The sequence below is a fragment of the Cololabis saira genome, chromosome 21 (genome assembly GCF_033807715.1).
Source record: "Cololabis saira isolate AMF1-May2022 chromosome 21, fColSai1.1, whole genome shotgun sequence".
NCBI classification, from domain to species: Eukaryota; Metazoa; Chordata; class Actinopteri; order Beloniformes; family Belonidae; genus Cololabis; species Cololabis saira.
This window is the reverse complement of record NC_084607.1, coordinates 7,611,124-7,629,726: the sequence shown is the minus strand read 5'-3', so window position 1 is coordinate 7,629,726 and position 18,603 is coordinate 7,611,124. Positions and strand designations below refer to the sequence as shown.

The 18,603-nt window shown below is 41.3% G+C and overlaps 1 protein-coding gene and 3 non-coding genes across 4 annotated transcripts; all 4 read left to right on the top strand.

Moving 5' to 3' along the window:
- The first annotated feature begins 302 nt into the window (after positions 1 to 302).
- On the top strand, positions 303 to 4,847 carry rpl3 (ribosomal protein L3). The gene is made up of 9 exons (XM_061712675.1): positions 303 to 349; positions 1,668 to 1,860; positions 2,583 to 2,751; positions 3,073 to 3,208; positions 3,406 to 3,592; positions 3,682 to 3,944; positions 4,029 to 4,124; positions 4,211 to 4,330; positions 4,710 to 4,847. Exons 1-9 carry the CDS (start codon positions 347 to 349, stop codon positions 4,752 to 4,754), a joined length of 1,212 nt encoding a protein of 403 aa, XP_061568659.1. The 5' UTR covers positions 303 to 346; the 3' UTR covers positions 4,755 to 4,847.
- On the top strand, positions 1,417 to 1,548 carry LOC133422842 (small nucleolar RNA SNORA54). Its single transcript, XR_009770778.1, has one exon. It is a non-coding gene; the product is annotated as a small nucleolar RNA SNORA54 (small nucleolar RNA).
- Positions 3,245 to 3,336, top strand: LOC133422844 (small nucleolar RNA U83B). The gene has a single exon (XR_009770780.1). It is a non-coding gene; the product is annotated as a small nucleolar RNA U83B (small nucleolar RNA).
- LOC133422843 (small nucleolar RNA SNORA54) lies at positions 4,399 to 4,530 on the top strand. Its single transcript, XR_009770779.1, has one exon. It is a non-coding gene; the product is annotated as a small nucleolar RNA SNORA54 (small nucleolar RNA).
- Positions 4,848 to 18,603: the final 13,756 nt, after the last annotated feature.

Genomic DNA, 18,603 nt, shown 5'->3' with positions numbered 1-18,603 from the left:
ACATAAAGATACACACACACACACTCTTACACATCTTAAACACTCACACTCGCCGATGAATGAGTTATAAAACCATATTTATAAGTTGCACGAAGCACTTTATCCAAATATATAATAAAATATATTCATATATTTATTAATACTGCTTTCATGAAGCTTGCTGTGACTTAACTCTCATTTTTGATCAAGCAGCGCCATCTAGTGGTAGTTTTTAATACTTCAGGAGAAAGTCCGAGCGGGGGCGGGACTTACTGAAGAATACCCGGGCCGACTCTCGCGATATTTGCCACCTTATAAATTGAGAGTCAACCCGCTGTAAGGCCTCTTTCATCGGACTGGACTCAAAATGGTGAGTTGAACTGCTCACGTCTGATACTCCATCATCGGCAAATCCAACATCATCTGTTGCATCCCTTACAATTAACTAGTATAGATTACTCAGTTTGTTATCTCAGAGCCTTTTAAGGTGATTTTCACGAATATTTCTGAGATATTTAAGTGTTATTTTTAACAGATGACAGTAACCACACCGGCAACTCGAGGTCCAAAATGGCTGCTTTAACCAGGCCACTTCTTGTTAAATAACAAAGCTTATTATTCAAACCTGCAGCTGTTTTTATTTTTCAGTTACCGGTAAATAGTAATTATTACCGGGTAATGAGGTTGGCTTGTGATTGCAGCCACCTTGGGCCCACGGCTCAACTCCCACGCTCATATAACGCAGACTCTGATGCGTTTAGGAACAATTAAATATATATTTTAGGAAGCAGTTACACGTGGTGGTTAGGATTAGATTGTCTTTTATTCCTCCCTCTTTAAGGAAATTCTTTTTTTGCAGCAGCAGTATGCACAACACACATTTGTGTGTACTGGGGTAGGAAAGTAAAAAATGTATAATTACAAAATATAAACAGTATTTTCATTGGAATGAAAATAAGTAATAAGATTATCCTTTATTTTGCCCTCAATGGGGAAATTCATTGAGGTAGGATGTGTACAGGACTGTCTCAGAAAATTAGAATATTGTGATTTTCTGTAATGCAATTACAAAAATGTCATACATTCTGGATTCATTACAAATCAACTGAAATATTGCAAGCCTTATTTTAATATTGCTGATCATGGCTTACAGCTTAAGAAAACTCCAATATCCTATCAAAAAATTGGAATATTCTGGGAATCTTAAACTGTAAACCATGATCAGATATTATTTATTTTTTTAATTGCATTACATAAATAACTCACAATATTCTAATTTTCTGAGACAGTCCTGTATGAGGTTGGGAGATATTGCACTTTTATTTTTGTACATTTACTACTGTACATCGAGGAAAAGAAAACATTCATGGTAAAATGCCTTTTCAAACAACTCAAATGTTCGATCAAAACCTCCAAACGAAAGACTTTGACGTTGTCCTGCACTGATCGTAACCTGGTCCAGCTTCAGTCTGGACTCCGGGTTCCATTCCAGTGCTATATTGAAGTCCAGCTAGGCATGGGGGCACGGCCTGTTTGTGGTGGCTCTCTGTTCACAATCTGGGAACAACGATAACAAATAAAATGCGTTGGGTCCCTTTCATGGCACTCAAGGTTCTTTTTTTTGTACATTTACTACTGTGATCAGACAGATGACACACTAACTAACTGACATCTCTTTCGCTCAACAGTCCCACCGTAAGTTTTCGGCCCCCCGCCACGGGTCCCTGGGCTTCCTGCCCCGCAAAAGGAGTCGTCGCCACCGGGGAAAGGCCAAGAGCTTCCCCAAGGATGACCCCAGCAAGCCGGTTCACCTGACGGCCTTCCTGGGCTACAAGGCCGGCATGACGCACATCGTCCGCGAGGTCGACAGACCCGGCTCAAGTAAGTGCTGCGAGATCTGTAAAAACCACATGGCTGAGTATGAATGATAGTGATGCACCGAAATGAAAATTTGTGCCCGAAACCGAAAATAATAATAAACACTTGGCCAGATACCGAACATGGCAGTTTTTCATTTATTTTGCCAATTTTTTTCATCATTGCATAAATCAAATCAATTTGATTTATGCATGCTTTTCAAAGATTTTTTTTTTTTTTACAAAATTACAAGGTAGAAAATATTTATTGAACATAAAAAAACATTTTTTTAAATTTCCCAGCATTATGTTGTTTTGGTTCCACCTCCTGGTGAATGTTAGGTAAAATTCTTATGTGGTTACTTTTTGGTTGGCCAACGATTTATGTTTGTGGTGAGCGGCCAGTCTATTTCCTTATATTACAACGCTGTTTGTTAATTCCCCCCCCCCCTCCCCACTTATTCCATCGAACACCGAAAGTGGTTTTTTTTTTCGGCCGAACAATCGGTGCATCACTAGAATGAGACTTTATATCATTTGCATTTAAATGGATCGACATCTTGTAAAATATGAGGTCTACAGTACAGTGATCTGCCTGTGATGAGACACTCGACGGGCGGACAGAATGGCTTTACAACCCATGATGCTGACATGTCGAGCACTGAGCGCACCCTGTACCTTAAAATGACCGCTGCAGATTTAACGGTGAAGAACTGGGTCTGAGTATTGTGCTTTTTCTTCGTGCAGAGGTCAACAAGAAGGAAGTGGTGGAGGCCGTGACCATCGTGGAGACCCCTCCCATGATGGTGGTTGGAGTAGTCGGTTACGTCAACACCCCGCGTGGCCTCCGCTCCTTCAAGACCATCTTTGCTGAGCACATCAGCGACGAGTGCAAGCGCCGCTTCTACCAGAACTGGTGAGTGTTTGTAGTTAACAATTTGTGTGTGAAGTATTTTGAAGCAGATGTTAGTTGGTGGATGAAATGAAACATCGTCTAACATCCCGGTGGCCTCTGGCAGCTCCGCTCAGGCGCCACGTGCCCTGATGAGCTCCGGGCTCCTCTGGCCGGTGGAAAGTGCTTCTTAGAAACCGCGCCATGAGCCGAAATCCTCCTGACGCTGACGTACTGCTCCTCCTGCTGGAGGGAGCGCTCGCAGCCAAGCGCTGGGTTCCTCCGCTGACCCCCTGGGGGCCATGAGGGACCCGTGCCAACTTTCGCACTGCTTCATGCTCTCAGGTACAAGTCCAAGAAGAAGGCTTACACCAAATACTCCAAGAAATGGCAGGACGACGAGGGCAAGAAGCAGCTGGAGAAGGACTTCGCCGCCATGAAGAAGTACTGCCAGGTCGTCCGCATCATCACCCACACACAGGTATGTGGCCGACCCGGCCGGTCGTTAGCTTTCTGCGCTGTCACTGATGAGACCACGGATCCTGCGTCAGGCATGGCGCCCGATTTCTATGAGGATATCTTCCATGCTGCCTTCCTTCTGAGACTAGAGCCAGAATGATTTTTCTCATTTCTGTAATTGGTGTTGCACGTTTTGACCTTTCTTATTTTTGCGTTTAGATGCGTCTGCTGCCGCTGAGGCAGAAGAAGGCTCACCTCATGGAGGTGCAGCTGAACGGCGGCTCCATCTCCGATAAGGTGGACTGGGCCCGCGAGAAGCTGGAGCAGGCCGTGCCCGTGAACACCGTCTTCTCCCAGGACGAGATGATCGACGTCATTGGCGTCACCAAGGGTCACGGATACAAAGGTGTGGCCTCTTTCTGACCTCTTAACTGCAGTATTAAGAGTATAAACAAACTGATATTGTGATTCTGACCAACTGTGGTGTTTTCTCAGGCGTCACCAGCCGTTGGCACACAAAGAAGCTTCCCCGTAAGACCCATCGTGGTCTGCGTAAGGTGGCCTGCATCGGCGCCTGGCATCCTGCCCGCGTGGCCTTCTCCGTGGCCCGCGCCGGTCAGAAGGGATACCACCACCGGACGGAGATCAACAAGAAGATCTACAAGATCGGCCAGGGCTACCACACCAAGGACGGCAAGCTGATCAAGAACAATGCGTCCACGGAGTACGATCTGTCCAACAAGAGCATCAACCCCCTGGTGAGGGACACGCCCGGCCGGGACACGTAGGCTTCAGTAACGCTGGAAAGCACAAGTGACTTAACCCTTTTCTTTAAACCTCAGGGTGGATTTGTCCACTACGGAGATGTGACCAACGACTTCGTCATGGTGAAGGGATGCGTCGTGGGAACCAAGAAGAGGGTGCTGACTCTGCGCAAGGTGAGAACCGATGGCAGCAACACTTCTGGCTTAACAACTCTGTAATCCTGAACCCAAACTCAGTTTTTAAATCTTTTCCTCTCCAGTCTCTGCTGGTGCAGAGCAGCCGGCGTGCTCTGGAGAAGATCGACCTGAAGTTCATCGACACCACCTCCAAGTTCGGTCACGGACGCTTCCAGACCATCGAGGAAAAGAAAGCATTCATGGTAAAATGCTTTTTCAAACAACTCAAATGTTCAATCAAAACCTCCAAACGAGAGACTTTGACGTCGTCCTGCACTGATCGTAACCTGGTCCAGCTTCAGTCTGGACTCCGGGTTCCATTCCAGTGCTATATTGAAGTCCAGCTAGGCATGGGGGCACGGCCTGTCTGTGGTGGCTCTCTGTTCACAATCTGGGAACAACGATAACAAATAAAATGTATTGGCTCTCAAGGTCACTGTACAACAATCAAAATATAACCATCATTTAAATAAACTGCAATCCGTTGCCCTGTACTTTAACATATCAGTTGAATCTAATAATTTAAACAGCCAAGTAGTCGAGTATTGCCGCGTTACTGACGGCGTCCTCTTTCATCCACAGGGACCGCTCAAGAAGGATCGCGTTACCAAGGAAGAGACTGCCTGAAGTCCCGGCCTTCCAGCGCCGTCTCTGCTGCGTTAACAGTCACCACATCCGCTGTTGTGCAGAGTTGTTTAATAAAACCCCTAAAAAAAATCAGATCATGTGTTGTGTGTTTTTTGTAAATGTGGTAAAATACAGAAAGGGATTGTTAAACTAGTTAATCTTGACTGTGGCATGAAATATTGCTCATTTTGAGAACTGATGCTCCAAATGCTGGTTAAAGGAACCTTTTAGAATTCTCATTAGTGTAAAAGCCAGGGGTTGGATTCACCAATATGTAAAATGTCTAAGATCTAAAATAAAGTTCTTAAGTGCAATTCCTCAATATTTTCTTAACTGTCATTTCTAAGGGATTTCTTTTATTTTTCCTACTTAAGAACTTCTTAATGTCATTGCATTGCATGTGCCAACAAACATATATACAGGTAGTTTGCATCTTAACCGTCAAGTCACTCACTAAACATGGAAAGAAAAAGATGCAGGAGCTTGATGTGCGAAAACTATTGGGGAAAATTAAGAAACTAACATGCTAAACAGTTAACAGGCTCTTTGTGTAATTGATTACAAAGTATATACCCAAACTATGACCTTGTCTAAAATGTGGAAGGTCATATTTGAGGATTACCTTTTCACAGAAATTTTAAGACAGGTCAAGATTGTCAGAGTTGAGGAAAAAAGAAATTTTGAGAACTTATTTCAAGAATACAATTTTATTCCTTTTTTTCTTAAAGTTGAGAAAATACTGAATTTTTGGAGAATATGACTTTCTTAAGACTGAACTTAAGAAAAAAATTAGATTTTTTTTCGTAATGTTTAATGTGAATCCGGCCCCAGGTCTAACAGCCTTCATGGTGGACAGGACCAGGACAGTATTCTTATGTGTTCCCCTGAGCTCCGAGGTGCTCGGTCTTGTGCACCGCAGCTGAAAAGTTTCTCCTCAGCAGTGAGAGGACCAGCCACCTTCGCAGAACTGATGGACAGAGAGGCGTTCAGCTAACTGCATGTTTCAGCCGGTTCTGTGTCCTTGAGCTGTTAAGTCTTGCAATTGGCTGACGACGGAGCTGGAGTGGTCGCAGGACGGTAATTAAGCCCCGGCGTCGTCTGTTCTGACTCATCACTGCCAGGAGTAAAGCCCCTGCTTCAGCAGGTAATGAGGAACACCCCGAAGGGTCTGCAGGCCAGTTAGATGTCCCGCGACGCTCCTCTCACATCTGCATAATATTCAGCTCTCTTGGCAGAAATGTGGATTACTGGGAGGATTTTCAAGGACCCACCTCCCTCATCTGCAGCTCAAGGACAATTGTTCTCTGTGGAGGAGCATTTTTGAGGCTTTATTCTGCCAAAGTTCCCAACGCAGAAAGGGAAGCATCCTCTAAATCAGTGGTCCTCAACCTTTTTTCACTGATGTACCCCCTGTGAAATATTTTTTCAGCCAAGTACCCCTTAACCAGCGCAAAGTGGAATTGCTGTGATAAGGATTTAAGAATGTGTACCTCAATTTATGTTTTCAAAAAAATGTTTAAATATAAAACGATAAACAGTTGTAAAGAAATCTGTTAATCATGTTGGTGTAGCCTATTATAGATTAACATGAAAATAGCACCACTATATACCCCTTTTTGCATTATTGGTATTACTATTTTTATATAATATAATGCAATGACAGTTTCTCTCTTTTTTTATATATATATTTCTTTTCTTATTTGTGTAATATCATGCACCGGATGCCATATTGTGTGAATGATATACACTGCACAGGATAGGTTATAATAAGCCCTTGGCCTCAGCCTACTCCTTTTTCGGACATTTCTATTTACCTTTTATTTTATTTGTGAAATGAACATGTAAATGTTTCAATGTATTCTGTCCGAAATAAACCATTCATTCAAAGCACTTTTGGTTGTAAAAAAAAAAAAGACCTAAAACAGAGCACTGTGCCATCAGTAACTGATTTATTAAACATAAAAATATTGCTGCTATGCTTCAACCACGACTCCATCGTTGGTCCAAGTGATTGACAGGTGAAGCCAGGTGGCATTTGACAGGTTAGGTGGAACCATCCTGGTGTGGGGGATACTCTGCAGTTTTAGGATAATAAGTTGAATAGCCTACTCCTGAAGATAAAATTAATTTTATGAATTTAGACTTATATTTTCCTCAATTATTTATGAAATATTTATTTTTAAAGGATTTTTGCATGGATGCTACTTTTTAACAGAGGTGTCAAAATTATTCACATTCATTACTCAGGTAGAAGTATAGATACTAGAGTTTAAAAATACTCCTGTAGAAGTTGAAGTATCAACTCAAGTTTTTTTACTCAAGTAAAAGTATAAAAGTACTGGTTTCAAAAACTACTTAAAGTGTAAAAGTAAAAGTAATGTAAGGGGGAAAAAGCCATTAAGGACAAAAGCCATTGAAAATGAATGCATCTTAGTATATATACAAATACAAATATGCATCTTAGTATATATACAAATACAAATATATTAAAGAACCATATATGTGTACTATTGAGCATTAACATGTGTTTCAGAGAGCAGGAGATATGATGACTAATTGCCTATAAGTATTGTAATGGTGCAAAAAGTCAAACTTCAGAGGCATGTTATCATTTATCCTAACCTTTATTGGAATGTACATCCAAGTTTAGTTGCAGGAATCTGAGGGAACGGATGTAAGAACAAAACTGGACAAGAACATCTGAAACAACCACAACCAAATTCACTCTATCCGGATGGAGCAATTTAACTGGATAGTTATTTTTTTAAAGGCCGAAATGAAATAGAGTAACAAGGCTGTTTTTAAAATGTAAGGAGTAAAAAGTACAGATGATTGTGTGAAAATGTAAGGAGTAAAAGTAAAAAGTCGTCTGAAAAATAATTACTCCAGTGAAGTATAGATAACCAAAATTTCTACTTAAGGTAACAAAGTATTTGTACTTTGTTACTTGACACCTCTGCTTTTTAAATATATGTATATTTTAAAATCTCACGTACCCCCTGTAGTGCCTTCACGTACCCCCATTGGAGAACCGCTGCTCTAAAGGACACTTGTGATAATGCTGTGACCGGGTGAAGCCGTGGCCGGAGGACAGTCGTGGAGATGCCTCTGCTGTTGCATAACGGCCTGCAGGGGCCCTGACCCCTGCCCTCCCTCCGCTGCACCAGCAGAGCCCGGCTTTACATAATGCCCCCTCCCTCCTGGATGTGAGCGTTGTCGGCCCACAGTTCTGCTGCTAATTGCCCCCTCGGCCGTGTCCAGGTGAGGTTAAATGTCCCAGCAGGTGCTGTCCTCACGACCCGGCCGGTGCACGGGCCACGACAGCATCTCCATGCACTTTTCACCCCATTAGTCAAAGTCTCCATCTCAAGTGAGCACTCGGTCGTTAGAGCGGGGGGGGGGGGGGTGATGACGTGTAGAAGTGGTAACGAGTAAGAGGAGTCGATGCCAAATATGATGCAGTAAACTGTTTCATGTGTAACCGAAGAGTTGTAGAAGGTTCAGGAGCCGATTATCTCCCCAAATTATCGTAATTTTGAATAATTTTCATTTATCATTTTAGGCCTCTCTCTTTTCTAGCAGATTTAGATTGTTTTGTATTAATTTTGTCTTTTTGGTGGGTTTGTTTCCCTTTTGTCTCATTTTTCATCATGCAGTGGTCACATTACACTTTTGCTTCACTGATTAGTGACACTAATCACCTCCTGGGACCACCTCTTCATTTCACAATATAATATTGTACTGTATTTTTAAGTATTGTAAGGCATTGTATTGTATTTTAAAGTGTTTTTTATTGTATTTTATTGTATTGTTGCTGTTAATTTCACTAAACATGTTTAGCAACAATAAAGAGATCTATTCTATATTTGTTTTGTTGCATCCGCTTGTGACTATTTAGTACATCTTCCATTGCTTTTATGCCAGTGTGCATCAATTTGTGACATTTCTTGGCCATTTCTAGATGATTTCCTCATATTGAGATTGTTTTGTATCACTTTGGTTATTTTCTTCTCTTTATTTCATTATTTTCTTTCAGATTGTGGCTATTTATTTTTGCCTATGCACTTTTTTTAATGTCTTGTACATTTTTTTTTTGTCATTTTATGATTTTTTTCCCCCCCACTATGGAAATCAATTTCTTAAAGTTTAAATTTTAGATTTTTAAAGCCTCGGCTACCGATTGTTTAGATAGATACATACGGTTTGCAACATTTGTATTTACAGATTTGTTTACCTTATACCTAACAGTACTTTTGTACTTTGCACATAATGTCGTGGTGCAGGTCTGTGTAAAAATAAAGACAGTGAATAACTGCCGGGTTCTTCTAAAGTTGATTATGGTAATCAAACGCCTGGGCTGTTAATTGGTGAAATACGATATTCATTTCTTTTATGGTTACTATCCATTCCTCTCTTGCTGTAGCTCAGCATTTAAATAACCTTTCTTAGATTTATTGGTTTACTCAGTGTTCTCTAACCAAAATATGTTTTCTTTCACACATGAGGGAATGATGGTCTAAACTTGCATTAAAATGTAAGTGAAGTTTATCTTGCCTTGCGGGCCAGGACTCCGGGTGCTTAGGTCTCCTAAAAATCTGGTTCTAGAGTCACCCTCTGGTCACAGGTTTACAGCCAAGCTTGTGCCAGGGCCTTTACTGAGTGCTACCCCACTAACACCAAACGTTTAGGGAACATTTACGGTTTTCTAAAGGTTATTTCGAACCAACCAACTGAAACGTTCTCTTGAGGTTGTTTTTGGTTGTTCTGAGTGCAACATGTAGCTCTGATTAAGTTTTAGGCCCAGCATATAAAAGGTTTGCAGTCACTTGAACAATCACTAAAGATGATTGCTTTATAAAATCTAGTTAAAATAAGCAGCATAGTAGGATAATATTTATTTTTAGACTGATATCAATTTTGGTAAAAACAATACTTTTGTGCTTGATTTCAGTTCTGTAACCGTACGAAGTGAAAATGATTAAAACACAAATCTATGTCCAGGACTGACTTAGGTAGGAGTGTCGTGCCAAGAAGTGATTTCCTGCCAGAATCTGATTTCTGGCCGCGGGAGCGCGCACAGCAGCCCGTTGAACGATAGCGCTAAAATATCAGATTTTCAGATTATGAAACTCAAGAATGAGATCAAGTCATATTTAGTCAGAAACAACCTTTCATTAACTGTATTTGGTCTTCAATCAATTTTTGGCAGGTGAAAATGCCTATTTTGTGTTGTAATGGTCCTTTAAAAGAGTTAAAAGCAATCCTGTGAGCTCTAGTGTTTATATTATGAAGCTCAAGAATGAGATCAAATCATATTTAGGTAGAAACAACCTTTCATTAATTGTATTTGGCCTTCAATCAATTTTTGGCAGGTAAAAAGACCCATTTTCAGGGGAGAAATCAGATTCTGGCAGGCAATCACTTTTTGGCACGACAGGAGCACTGGGTGATACAAATGGGAAAAAAATCGGGGATAAAAATAAAAACAAAAGAAAAACAAAAAAAACACGATTCTATCAATAAAACAATTTTCACAACTAAAAAGTTCACTTCTTCTTCATTTCACAACTGTTACACCCCCACGCCAGTAGGGGGCAGACGACGCCTGGTCTGCTTTCAGAACTGCAGTTTCACGTTGCAAAATAGTTTTCTGCTATCACTACAATACTTTCAAAACATGTTTTATTCATTCTTGTAGCCTGCCCTTGACATTTTATACTCACACATTTTACATTATTTACTTTACATTCATATGGGCTCAAATTAAAGCCATACATATTTTGTATCTGTAAATAAGCTTTGTACTTGTAGAAATATTTTGTGCATGTGCAAAAAATATTTGTACAAGTACCAATTTTCTTTGCACATGCACAAAATATTTCTACAAGTACAAATATTTTTTGCACATGCACAAAATATTTCTACAAGTACAAATATTTTTTGCACATGCACAAAATATTTCTACAAGTACAAATATTTTTTGCACATGTACAAAATATTTCTACAAGTACAAATATGTTTTGCACATGCACAAAATATTTCTACAAGTACAAAGTTTATTTACAGATTCAAAATATTTATGGCTTTAATTTGAGCCCATATAATTTGAGAAATATTTTGTGCACGTGCACAAAATATTTCTACAAGTACCAATTTTTTTTGCACATGCACAAAATATTTCTACAAGTACAAATATGTTTTGCACATGCACAAAATATTTCTACAAGTACAAATATTTTTTGCACATGTACAAAATATTTCTTCAAGTACAAATATATTTTGTACATGCACAAAATATTTCTACAAGTACAAAGTTTATTTACAGATACAAAATATTTATGGCTTTAATTTGAGCCCATATCATACCTGCCAACACTCCCGATTTAAGCGGGAGTCTCCCGATTTTCAACCATTTCTCCCGCCCTGCTCCCGATTTGTAATTTCTCCCGCTTATCTCCCGATTTTAAAGTGAAATGAGTCAATGGTGTTTCGCGTGTCGGGGTTCCTGCATGGATGTATTATATTAACGGGTTCCTGACAAACCTGGCAACCCAACGCAAAAGCACTGCCTACGTCCAAGCTCCGCCCCATGGAGCTGCCAATACGTCAACGTCGCCGCCATATTGGATGTGGCAAGACTGCGCTGTAAACTAATACAAGTGAATGGACTTATTTTCATAAAGCGCCTTTCTACAAAGAAATTTACGTTTTACGTCTCATTTATTCATTCACACACGCACTAATATACTTGGGAAACAGTTAGGCACCAAAAATAATATGTTTAATTTTCTCAGATGGCAAAAATAAGAACTTTATCGATCCCACAGTAATTCATGTTATATCAGCTATAGAGAACAAGGTAGTGCCGAAAAACAATATATATCCCCCCTCACAAAAATAAGAAAAATAGAGAAACATATTTTCTCATCAGCAAAGCATTACATAAACATATTTTAAAATTTTCAAGTTACAAAATAACATATTTGAACCATTTTTCAGATTTTATTGTTTGGAAAATGGTTAAAATATGTTATTTTGTTATTTGAAAATTTGAAAATTTGTTTTGTTTGAGAAAATGCTTTGAAAAAAAGCTGAGGGAAGAGTTGGTGGAGTATCAAGTCATAGCAAGCAAGGATCTCCCACAGGAAGAGAGAGTTGAAGGTTCTGGGTTCTTCTAGGGAAAGAGGAGAGCTTTACAAATCTGGCATCACTGATGAAGGCAATGCTCTGCATCCCTCACAGCAATGCAAGCTCAGAGAGGTCATTCAGCATGGTGAAAAAGATCCTCACAGAAAACACATTGAGTATGGATAATTCTACTCTTTGCGCACTCCTTTCTTGCAAGATTAACCATACCAGCCCTGGCCACAAGTATGTTCCTCCAAGAAAGTGATTGAAGCTGCAAAGTCTGCAACTACAACTACAACAGGTCCTTGGGTGACAAAGGGAACCTGGAAAATTCTACAAATATTGTATTTTATTGTTATTAATACTAAACTTATTTGGCTCCAAGAAGGCTGTAGAATAATTTTGGGAGTTACATTTTAGCACATTTCATTGTAGCTATGGATTTAAAGCTAATTAAAAGTCGCCTTGTTTATATCAGGGCGGGGATGTTGTGAGTGGAGCATTCCAACCGCTACCCCAGAAAATCTCCCTATTTTTCACAGCCCAATGTTGGCAGGTATGGCCCATATAATTTGAGCCCATACATTCAACGCTTCTGATTACGTCCATGCATTCATTAAAATTCCATGCCGTGTTAAATGCATTGTGTGACGCTCTGTTTCTGGTTTATTTCGTCTTCTGTCTTGTCAAATAAATACTAACAAGAGTCGGACTGGGAAGGGGAAAGCCTGCATTGTGCACCGTTGCTGTGGCAGCAGCTGTTGTCGGTGGGACGGTTGCCAGGTAACCGGGGCGGACGCTGCGCGCGCAGAGAGGACGGCCAAGCGTTTGATTTATGTGACTGCTGCGGGTGTGTTTCGGTCGCCCTGCGCACACGTGTGTGTGCGTGTGCATCTGCGTGTTTTTTATTTGCGGTGCTGCCGCCGTCCAGCTGGCACGGACTCAGCAGCGGTCCGGCCTGCAGGGGATGGAGATGGGAGGAGGCGCTGCCATGGCAACGAGCCCGACAGGAGGTCGGAGGGGACCAGGAGCCCACGGGAGACAACTGGTCCATCCCTGGGCGTTTCTCGGCCTGATGACTGTCTGTCAGTGTTGTACCCACAATGATAAATGATAAATATTTAGGTATTTTATTCACAGAACAACTTTGGAAAGTGTTGAAAGTGAGGAAATGTTTCATCTTAAAGGGGAGCTATTATGAAAAACATGTTTTTTCTTGCTTTAACATATATAAAGTGGTCTCCCCTCAGCCTGCCATCTCAGAGAAGAAGGAAAGCAACCAAATTCTGCAGTGTCTGTACAGCCGCCCGGATGATCCATCCAGTGTGATGTGGATCTACGAGCCGTTCAGATTCTGCTGATTTTCGTTACGTAACCAAAATGCAAACCACGCCCACAACTAAACACCGTGTAACTGCATGTGAGCGTCCGACTATCGTGTCGCACTGCGTGACATCGGACGCTCTCTGTCCATCTCCCTCCAGCAGCTGCCACTTTATTGAAGTTTTTGTAGTGAAATGAGGAGGAATCATAGAGATAACTTCTCATTTCAACTAACTGGATCAGCCGTTCCTCATCCATGACCGTTTCCTACAGCGCTTTCAACCGGCTTTCAACGCCAGCGACAGGAAGAAAATAGAAGCAGGGCGTCCGACAAATGTTCAGCTCAAAACGGCACGCCGCGCTGCGCAGCGCTGCGTCGCTGCGGCCAGTTAGGACAGTCCAATAGAAGATAAAGCAATGGAATTGATTTTGTCGCTGATGCTCACTCGCATCGCATGCAGTTAGGACACGGTGTAACTCCGCCGGCCGGAGCTTCCGCCATATTTTCGTAGCGTTGTATCGCGTCATTCAGGCAGCCAATCAGCACAGAGCCTCATTATCATAGCCCCGCCCACTCAGAATCCCTCATAGATAATGAGGTTAGAGACTGTGATGATAAAGACATGGCTCAGAGGCTGAATTTCTAATTTATTTAGCAAAAACAATCAAGAGCTTGTTTTTAAGACATTCAAGGCCTGTTTAAAATAGGCATTAGATGCCATAATAGGTCCCCTTTAAGAAAGTACCGCCTAGTTTTACAGCCTTCTGAGAAAATGATAAATTGTTTTCACAAAATTAAAAAAAACGTCTCACTTTCATCATCTCAATTACCATCTGATATGCTTTGGTTTGACCTTCTACATTCAAGTTGTAGTTTTTTAATTTGATTTATTTTGTCTCAAAGTTGTAGGACATCAGATAAATCTGTGGGTGGCACAGAACCCGGGTGCCCCCCCGGGGGCCCTGCAGGCGGCTGCTACGCCCCTGCACCACGGCATCAGTATTCCCGGACACGGTGCTCCGGGTGCACGGGCGTGGGCTGCACCAGGGCTTCACTCCGTCTCCTGTCGCTCCACCACAGGGCCAAGCTTTGCCCGGCCAGGAGCACTTCGTGTCCCGACCCGTAGCCTTTCATTTAAAAGCTTCACATGATTTGCTAAAAAAAAAAATGCAGTGACACAGTTCTGACTTTGAATGCGGCCCGTTTTTCATTGGTTATGCAGGAAACGGTGACACTTCTCGCTGCTTGTATCAGCAGTTCAGGAGGTGCGTACATGTCACCCCCGACTATGTCTGCTCCACTGATTTATTTATTTTTCTCTTATAGCCGATGACCGTGCCTATAGCCCTCTGTTGCCACTCAACTTTACTTGACCCAGAAATAACCCGGGGTAAGCGCAGTCAGCAACTGTTCTCGGGTCAGCAGAGAAGCAGACACACAGTTTCAGCGTTTCCACACTCGGAGAGGAAATAAAATAAAAATACCTTCGCTGTAGAGCTCCATACGCACAGCTTTTGTTTCTAGAGTAGAGATGCTCTCCTGGTGGGTGTGCAGCCTCTCTCAGGTGGCTGCACACCTTTCTGTCCCAGAACCTCCGCTGAGGTCACACAGAGGGCACAGTAACTCTGACCTCCAAGTTTTTGTTATTTTCTGATATTTTTCCCCCACTATGGATATTTTATTTCTTAAAGTTAGATTTTTTTCAAGATAAATAATGTCTGTCTGTAGTCTTTTATTGCTTAAGGTAATTTAGTACAAGTTTTGATTTTATATTTGACGATACTGTGACTCTTCACAGACTATAATCAGTTTGGATCACAGTTTTGAACACGTTTACATAAATTTAGCGATAATGTTGGGGGTCTTAGTGGACTTTAACTGTCGTTTTGGTATTATTGCATCTTTTCTTGTTCATTTTGGGGTTATATTCTTCCCATTTTATCATTATTTACCAAGTTTGCTCCTAACGCCAACTCCCCTGATCTCTATCTTACTTGATCTGATGGTCAGACTGAAAACAGGTCGTACAGACATTCTTCTAGTTCTCATTTTCCTCAGCTCCAGGTGAGCCGGACTTTGAGGCCTCCAGCTAATAAACCTATTTCACATATTGGTACTATTTCAGTCAGAGCTGAAAACCAACCAGAAGAAATAAAAATATAAATATATTAATATATTTTCCCCCTTAATTCACTTACCTGTCGTGATTTGAGGTCTCACGGTCTAGTTTTACACCATCGCTTGTTATTAAAAATAGAATATTGCACAAGCTGAATATATCTTGATTGTATTTATTTATTTATTTATGAAAGGGATGCTTCACACTTCAAGGCAATTCTATTGGACTAATTGTTGAGATCTCCTGATCAAAGCCTTTAACCTTCCTGTTGTATTGATGAATTATTGCTTGAGGCAGAGTCCATCGGTGCGTCCGAAATGCCATACTAAACAGTATATACTAAAAAGTATACTTAAATTTGGCACACTTTTGAGTAAATATCAGTAGTGTGCATCAATTCGGACGTACTATAAAGAGCGCACACGTCACGTCAAGAAGTGACGTGTCACAGCAGCAGTAGCAGCTCCGCTCCGCTCTTTCCCGTTTATTCTGGCCGAAATAAGATGACATTATATAATATTATTATATATGAATATTATAATATTAATATTATATAATAATATTATTTTTACTTAATATTATACTTATGACTATGCGTATCACTTAGCAACCAAACGCTGCTGCATTGCATTGTGGGAAGTTTCTGCTCGGCTAGTGTCCATCAATCCACACTAATACATTTCTCCGGAATGAGTATGGATAGAGCTACTATTGAGTACGTTCTAATGTTTCGGACGCACTAAAAAAAGTTTCGCATACTAATTTTGCATACTCATTAGGGTGAAAGTATGGAATTTCGGACGCAGCTCATCTTTTAAGCTCCTCACCTGTGGAACAAACTCCCAGAATGCATCAGGGCTGCTGAAATTCTCAGTTGCTTTAAATCAACATTGAAAATCTTTTTATTTACTGCTGCATTTTAGTAATCTGACCCAGGCCCAGGTCGTCATTGTAAATGAGAAACTGTTCTCAATTGACTTACCTGGTTAATTAAACGTTCAATAAAAAAAAAAATATCTTCCACCACATTATTTCAGAAGCTTACGGCGTGTGAGGACTTCATGCACAAACACAAACACAGACAAGAGGCCCTGAACGCGAGGCCTTCACCGAGGTGAAGTAGACCGGTGGTGGATGTTCCCTCTGGGTAGAAATAGACCTGGCAGCGTTACGTACGGTGGCCAAGACCCGCCATTGCTGAAAATAAAAGAAACGCTGCAAATAAAAAGAAACGCTGCTGCAAATAAAATAAACGTTTTGCAAATAAAATAAAGGCTGCAAATAAAAACAAATGCCGCTGCAAATAAAAGAAACGCTGCAAATATACGGTAAAGAAACCCTGCTGCAAATAAAATAAATGCCGCTGCAAATAAAAAAAAACCGACGCAAATAAAAAAGCCACAACAGAAGTGAATTACTGGGGACTATTTTTGCTGATGCACCGGTGTTTTTTATGTGAGAGGAGAAGAACAAGACGAAGAGGACGTAAGTGAAAAGGAAGAAATAAGAAGAGCGAGGAATAAGAAGAACAACGAACGAGAAAATAAGTGAAAAGGTCAGTGTTCAACGTCGCTACGTGTCATTTTTAATGTGCAACATCGGTGCATCGGCAAAAATAGTCCCCGGTAATTCACTTCCGTTGTGGCTTTTTTATTGTGTCGTTTTTTTATTTTATTTGCAGCGTTTCTTTATTCGCAGCTGCATTTCTTTTTGTTTGCAGCGTTTATTTTATTTGCAGCAATGGCGGGTCTCGGCCACCGTAGTTACGGCCATCGATGTTTGTCTTATGGGGAGTTTCTGAGAACTTCTTAGTGTACAACAGAAGAATATATAGATATCACTTTTTCTGTTAAATTCAGGAACAGCTACTCTACTTCTAACCTCAGAATTACAGAAAAGAAACAAAGTTGAACTTCAGGACTTCAGAGGACAATCAGGTCTTTCAAGTTTCCTCTTAACTGGCAGGTAATAAAAAGTCTAAACAGTTGGTACATGGTTGTTTTTCCAGGGTGTTAAACATAAACCGGAGCTGGTCGGGCGGAGCTGTCGCTCCGTCAGTAAAATGAAGATTGGTGCTTTCATTCCCTCGTCAATCAACACATTTAAGTGTCTTTGAACAAGGAACAGCAGCTCTATATTTCTCCCAACATGCCCATCGCCGTGTCTGATTGCAGAGGAAGAAGTTCTGCATACTGATTATAGATCATGCTTTATGCTCGGAGGCGCTGCGTAAAACGGCAGAGTTAGGGACATATTTTACATTTCAGTCAGGCTGTGTGTTATCCCAGAGTGACTCCACTTGTTTCTGTCAGCGACGTTGATCCAGAAGTATTGAGGTTCCTTCAGATGCAAAATAAAGCTGAGCTTTTTCTCCCAGACAGCCTTCTACTTTCTCAGTCTGTATCTAATTCAGCTTGTCATAAAGTCGACCATTACACGTGCTAAGTGAAGGTCTCAGATGTCGCTCTTGTAGTTCTGCCAGAGCTACGACGGCCAATCCGGTGCCAGCTCTGGCCTCGGCCCAGCGGGGCGGCTCGGAGTCAGAGGTCGTCCATGAATGAAGGCTGTTTCAGGCTGCAAACCACAAACCCTTTAAATACAACAACCAAATTATCTTTAAATTATTAAAATTACTCTCAGCTCTTAATTCCTAACTGGGATATTAAGGGCCAATCCCAATACATCCCCTACTTTCTTCCACTAGCCCTCCCTCACTACCACTAGCCCTAAAAAAGAAGCCACAGATTTTAGGGCACTTGAAATCTTCCCAGGGTCCTGTCCCAATACTCCCACTACCCCTACTTTTCAGCACCACCCCTAAATTTTGCTTGCTACGTCACTGCGTGGTTTACGTTCGGGTACGTAAGCGACTGCGTAGTTACGTTTGCACATACGTCACACCATATCAGGAACCTGAGAGCCAAAAGCTGTTTTAATTTCAGCTGTAGCGCTGTTAATATGCCACTTTATTAAGTTTTAATATTTTTTCAGGCGTAAAAGTAACCGTTAAGATCCCCAACCTGGGCTCAGTTTATCCAAATAACGCCTGTTAAGAAATTTGACCCGATGTTTTCGGATATGAGAAGAGCCGCCGGCTCGGAGCAGCAGCAGCCGGAGTACAGACGTGATCGCAGCTCTGTGGAGAATTACCGCTGGCTGAAATAAATCATTTAGGAAGATAAATGTTGGTTTAATAGATGAAATCTAACAGTTGTAGCTACGCCTGTTAAGAAATTTGCTCCGAAAATTTCGGGATTTCTGCCTGCCGGCTCGGGAGC